Source organism: Myotis myotis, unplaced genomic scaffold (genome assembly GCF_014108235.1).
Source record: "Myotis myotis isolate mMyoMyo1 unplaced genomic scaffold, mMyoMyo1.p scaffold_m19_p_15, whole genome shotgun sequence".
NCBI lineage: Eukaryota > Metazoa > Chordata > Mammalia > Chiroptera > Vespertilionidae > Myotis > Myotis myotis.
In genome coordinates this window covers 1852983-1859072 of record NW_023416319.1, presented here as the reverse complement: position 1 = coordinate 1859072, position 6090 = coordinate 1852983, and the positions used below count along the sequence as shown (strand labels likewise).

The following is a 6090-nucleotide window of genomic DNA, read 5'->3' as shown; positions in this document are numbered from 1 at the left end:
ACGTCTGAGTCTCAGCTCCAGGCTGCTCCACGGGACACGGGGGGCAGGCCGGCCACATGAGGGGAGGAGAGCAGGCCTGACGGGCGTGACCCTGCTGGTGAGGCCCCTCGCAGACTCTCCCCACCAGCACCGCCCCGTGGGGTGCGGCTCCCGGGTGCCGTTCCTGCTCCGTCCTCTGCTCCAGGGTGGAGACAGGTGGTGGCCTCTCACAGCCGGGTACTCCCCCACCCCTCCTGTGATGGGCAGACTCTAAAGGGGCCCCTGTGACCCCCACCTCCCATGGTAAACCCCTCTCCTAGGGGGATAGGACAAGGGTGACGGGATGTCACATTCACAATTATGTTCCACAGGATCCCGGGGCCACTGGCTGGATGACTCCCCTGGCAGGTCTGGAGGAAGCGGGCATGAGGGGGGCACGCCACGGGCTTAGTGGGCGACATGGAAGGTGCTCCCGGAGAGGCAGACCCCCTGACAGAACACGGTCCGGGAAACGGGTGAGCGTCCAGACGCGCGCAGTGAAGAGGAAAGGCAGCGGCTCCTTAGGGTGCGCTCGCGTGTCGCAGAGCCGAACATGCGTGCGCACGTTTATTAATGTTATGTTCTGAAATAACACCTCCACAAAGCAGCAGCAGTATTTTAGAAAGGGTGTCAGGGGCTGCTATGGGGGGGTGTCAGCTTTCCTGGGGGGCGGGGTGTAGATGGGGCCGATCAGCAAAGTTTGGGGAACTGGCTCCCCAAAGATCCAGTTCCAACCCACCCACCACCGGGCACCCAGCCGTCCGTCCGTCTGTCTCATGACCTTTACTGGCGAGATTTCTGTTTTAAGATTTTGAAACGGTGACAAATTTCCAAGACAAAACATTGACCCATGTCTGAATATGTTTGCTAGGCAGGCGGCTAGGGTTCCCTCAGCAGGGCAATGCCGCTTCTGGCCTCGATGGCGAGAAGTACGGGGGGCCGCGGCGGCGCACTTTGGTGAATGTCACCAGGCTCTCAGAAAGGGAGACAGCGCGTCCCAGAAGCACGGGCCTCGCTAAGCCGTTCCAGAAACCACATTGAAAAGAAAGTGATTCCGGATCATGCTAGCACAGGATCACGGGCAGGGAAGGAGTCATAGCACTGCCATTTGGGTAAAAAGACTCATCCTTTCCGGCCAATTGAAGATCACAGCGAATGTGTCCACTGGCCCTCGGGAAAGCTACTAACGGGCCCCAGGAATGGTGTATGTCTTGCAGCGGAGGCTGGAGACGGTTAATGCTTTTTAAAACCCCATTTACTCTAGACCAGGGAGGAGGGGAAAGGGGACTCAGACAGCAGACCAACACGCAGGGGGGAAGGTGTGACTGATTTCTCGCCCATGAGTCACGCTCTACGGCGCTGGAGGTGCAATCCCAGCGTCCTTTGCACACGCCTTCATGACTTTGCTCTTGGGAAGGGAGTTTTTTTCAGCCCCGTGCCCACGCCGTTGCGGAAGGACCTTTTCGCCAACGCCTCCTCCAACAGCGGCTTCCAGACGTCCAGTCCCTCGCCCGGCCCCGCCCGGGCCCGGCAGCAGCCCAGCAGGAGGAGGGCGTAGTCAGGGGTCCCGGACACCTGGGGGCAGACGGAGGAGGGGGGAGTTACACGTGTGTTTCCACAGTAACCGTTGTCAGGATCTCACGGCCATGGACCCAAGAGACTGCTGTCAAATAGGACGTAGAGGTTCTCTAGACTCAGCGTCCTATTTGCAGCCGCCTGCCCTCCTGTCTGAGGTCACACCCCGCAGGTCGCGTGGCGCTCCGGCATCGGCGTCACACACCGGCGGAGCCACCTTGTCACGACCACTTTATGGGGAAGCTTCTGAGCTGCGATAATGAGCCCGGGAAACGCTTTTTAAATTTCACTGAGAGAAGCGATCCCTGACAACCCAACTCCAGCTTGCAGTTGGGACGGCTTCCCTTCGGGCAGGTCCTGGCCGCTGGCCCGGGTTCCCCCTGAGGCGTCGCCCTACCTACACGGAGGCGTCTGTGCCTCTGGCCTTGGGTTCGGGTCTTCGTCTGGGGCTCCCCGGTCAGTGAAGGGGGCGCTTGGTGGGGAAGAAAGAAGTCTGGAGTCTCAGAGCCCATGCTGCCATCGCGATGCTGGGGTTCAGCCCTGGCCTTGTGGGGGAAGAAGCCACGTTCAAGAGCAAAGGGCGTGTCCCAGGACACGGGGCGGGCGTGACCCAGAATCCGGTGAGAACTTTCAACCCTTGTCCTGTGTCCTCTCCTCCGTGGCCTCAGAGGCAGCACAACACGGACAAAGCACAAAAGGACACACTTTTCACTAACGGGAGGGCGAGTGCCTGGCCTGGTGCTGCGCGCTCTGGGTGCCCTCTCTCCGGTCAGCCCCTCCGCAGGCTCTGTGAGCGGTCGCCGCCTCAGTGGCACCCGCCCTGGGATGAGGAGGTCACATGCTCGGAGGTGAAGAGGGACTGGAGTCAGGGCATCTGACTCCAAGCCCACGCTTTCAACTCGACGACGGACAAGGGGGGAAGGGGAGTGCGCGCTTTTATTACAAATGAAACAGACTACAGAGTACTGATCACACACTGTCCTTTCCTGGGGTTTGGGGGACTTTGGAAGTTGAAATGGGACCAGAGGCATAGAAGCTCCCGGCCCTCTGCCCATGACTGGGAGGAGGTGGGGGGGGGGGGGGGCACGGGGTGGAAGATGAAGGCTCCCCAGTCAGAGCTCCCAGGAAAACCACGTCTACGTCTACGGGCTCCTGGGGAAAGATGGGCTTTTTTGTTTTTTGTTTTCCTTTGATCTGGGAATAGTCAGAATCAGAAACACTGAGCTCGGGAAAACCAGTCCACAGCTGCCATCTGACTGCACTGTGTGCCTCCCGTTAGAGAGGAAATCTCAGCCAGACCTGAACGCCGCCCACTGTCCGGCCCGCAAGGCCAGGCCCGGGGTCACTTCAGGAAAGGGGTGCGACCGCTCTTCCCAGAAACACCCCCGATGCCACCTTCACGTTGGGAAAGAGACGCATCGGATCTGGTCATGAGACCCCGAAAGCCTCCCTAACAGGAGCCGGTGCCCTCTGGGCCCGAGGGAGCCTGCCGAGCAGACTCATCAGTGGCCCTTATGGGACAAGCCCCCCGAGGGTGGACTTGGGGACGGACGTTCCTGCAGAAATTCCAAACGCCGGAGCCGCCGTCTGCTGCACAGTCACCTGAGCCGCCAGCTCACGCTGTGGCTACACGATGGGTTTATCATGAGAAGGGAGGGCACGGCAGAAGCAGAGGCGGACACGCGGGGGGCAGAGCTGGACAGGGGGCGCTCGCAAGCGCGTGAGGGGGACGTGTGCGCTTCATTCAAAAGGAAAACTGCACACAGTGCCTCTCGCTCAACCGGAGTGCCGGACCGCACCTTCGGGGGGAGGACAGAGAGTCGTTAGGAAGACGCGTGAGGAAATACGCCAAGTTATGGCCGGGGACTCAGCGACTCGATCGGGTGGGGCCTGACAGAATCAGTGACTACATTTGGGCGGAATGCAGGCAACACAACAGGGAAAAGGGAGCTGGAGTAATGAACACAAACGCAAAGATTAGTGAGAACGCCAATGATATCCATGACGACTGGGCATGTATTTGTTATTGGCCACTTACGTGGCATCTAAAGGTAGTTCCATAATTGCATCGACTTTAGTAACCCCAGGGTGCCAGGGGATGTTTAGTGACACAAAGTTAAAGCACGAAACACTAGGGGACAAAAACTATTTTAAAAATGCAAATAAAGAACTGACATAAAACAACAAAGGTCTCATGTGGAGGTGGTATAAAAATTCCAAGAACGCCGTGCGGCTTCTGACGTCCTGAGCAGTTGGATGGCTACAATTAGGAGCTCAGTCGATATTCTTGAATAAATACAGGAATTAATATTTTATGTGATATTTGACTGAGATCTGACATTTTATCTACATTCTACACCTGAACAAGTTAACCATTATCGCAAAATTAGGAAATTCACTGTTTTTGAAAAATGAACCATTGTATTTTTTCTGTTTTGTTTTTTTTTTTAAGTTGAATCTATTGGGGTGACATTGGTTAATAAAATGCTACAGGCTTCAGGTGCACACTTCTATAATACATCATCTGTACATTATTTCAATGATCACATGTTCACTTTGATTATGTGTGGATGCTGTGGAATGAGTAAATTGTCATGGGCAAAGCAATTTACATTTTACAGTGAAATAAATACTGTCCTATCTAGTGGCCAACTTCTAAATAATTCCAAGCACACTGTGCGATATTCCGGTATTGCCTATCGTCACATATATGCTTATTTTTACTAATTTCATGACTTTACTTACATACTTTTTTCTTTAGAAGCTCTAACAATAAGAAAATTACTTTCCTGTCACATCTCCCTGGCAATTAGTTTGAATTGGCACTGTGCAGTCCCCGCATCCACTCAGTTCTCAAAAATGGAGGCGGAACGCTCACCTTCGGCGATGGGGCGGGGTAGCACCAAAACACGGGCATCGCGGAGACGGACAGGACGAGGACAAGGTTGAATTTTAATGAGCTGCAAAGTAGAAAAAAACACCTGGGATCAGTATCGCTCAGGCCAGCACTACCTTCGAAAAGCATCTCTAAACAGCATGCACACAGACAGCATTTTTTGGGGGGAAATGCAGTCTTTTACCTGATCATCTCGGACGCTCCGAATCGCTGCGGGCCGGAGGCTTCCCTGGCGAGCCCCTCGCACTCGCTGTCGCGTCTCCGCGTCTCCGCGGCGGCCCTTTTATAGCGGGAACGTTCAGGAGTAGAAATGCCATCACGTCTCATCCTCCGTGACTAATGGGTCCGGCCGCGGCCTTTTGTTCTTGTCAAGTTCGAAAAGGACAACCCTGCCCCGGCGTTGGCATGAAGCTGCCAGCGGTTGACTCCCTTTAAAGGGCGCCGTTAGCAACGGTCCCCCCGCAGCAGCGCCTTCTGGGCGGCATCGCGGTCTCCAAGGAGCCGGAAGCCCGCTCCCCTCTGAGCACCAACACGCCTGAGGGGGACATGATCTCTGTGAGCGGCCCAGGCAGAGACTAACGCAGAGGGAACCCTGGCAAGACGGAGAGCGCACACCACACAGCCCCTGCGCGGAGGGGTATTTTCCCCAACAGATTTCCTTCTTCTTTTTTAAAAAAAATATATTTTTATTGATTTCAGAGAGGCAGGGAGAGGGAGAGAGAAACAGCCATGATGAGAGAATCACTGATCGGCTGCCTCCTGCACGCCCCACTCTGGGGATCCAGCCCAGAACCTGGGCAGGTGCCTGAACCGGGAATCGAACCCTGGCCTCCTGGTTCACAGGTCAGTGCTAACCACTGAGCCACGCCGGCCGGGCAGGCCTCCTTCCTTAGGACTCGGAGGCTAAAGCCGGGAAACAGATGTCGCCCCTGCTCTTCGCCGTCAGTCGCTCACGTGAAGGAAGGGCGCTGTCTCTACCCCCCTCCACGCACATCCCCCACGACCCAGAGTCCTGCCCCCTTTCCTCCAGGCTGTGGCCGCTCCGGGGGAGTCTGTGGAGCTGCACTGCCGGGGGTGCTCACAGGAGCACACTGATGCCGGAGGCTGCGTGTGGACGGGTTGCTGAGGCTCACGGTGGAGGGAGGCGTCACTGGCGCGCTCTGCTCGGATCCCTGGTGCTCCCGGGCCGGGGGGAGGGAGCCGGCATTTGTTGAATCCAAAGCAACCGAGGAAAATCCTTGCCTCCTCAAGAGGAGCATCTGGGGGCCAGAGCTGCCGAGGTCTGAGGTTTGCTGCCTCCTGGTCGGCCCGCCCTCCCTCTCTCTGGGAACTGCCACTCTGGAGGGTGTAGCTGTCAATCACCGAGGCCCAGGTCGCCAACCACAGGTGACCCGGACGCTCAAGGGACCCAGGCCCCAGGATGAGTGCCAACGGGGAGCAGGGCATGGGATCCAGCCCTGTGGTCACAGTCCTGCTGGGGACATGGTGTGAGATGACATGATGGCGGGGAGATATGGAGCCTTTAAGAGACCGAGGGCCGGAATGCCCGCATTGATGGCAGGGCTCCCCCTGAACCCAGACGCAGTACACACATCAGAACG

At 56.8% G+C, this 6090-nt stretch overlaps 1 protein-coding gene across 1 annotated transcript; it reads right to left on the bottom strand.

The window, feature by feature from the left end:
- Positions 1–1413: 1413 nt before the first annotated feature.
- NPS (neuropeptide S) lies at positions 1414–4816 on the bottom strand. Its single transcript, XM_036337360.1, has 3 exons — positions 4674–4816; positions 4472–4574; positions 1414–1593 (listed from the first exon to the last, which is right to left on the bottom strand). The coding sequence occupies exons 1-3, from the start codon at positions 4814–4816 to the stop codon at positions 1414–1416; spliced, it is 426 nt and encodes a 141-aa protein (XP_036193253.1).
- Between the last annotated feature and the right edge of the window lie 1274 nt (positions 4817–6090).

Coding starts and splice junctions, on each gene's coding strand:
- NPS (XM_036337360.1), bottom strand. CDS start 4,816: ATGAGACGTGATGGCATTTCTACTCCTGAACGTTCCCGCTATAAAAGG. Junction 4,575..4,673: donor GGAGCGTCCGAGATGATCAG/GTAAAAGACTGC, acceptor TACTGATCCCAG/GTGTTTTTTTCTACTTTGCA. Junction 1,594..4,471: donor ACCCCGCCCCATCGCCGAAG/GTGAGCGTTCCG, acceptor GTCTGCCCCCAG/GTGTCCGGGACCCCTGACTA.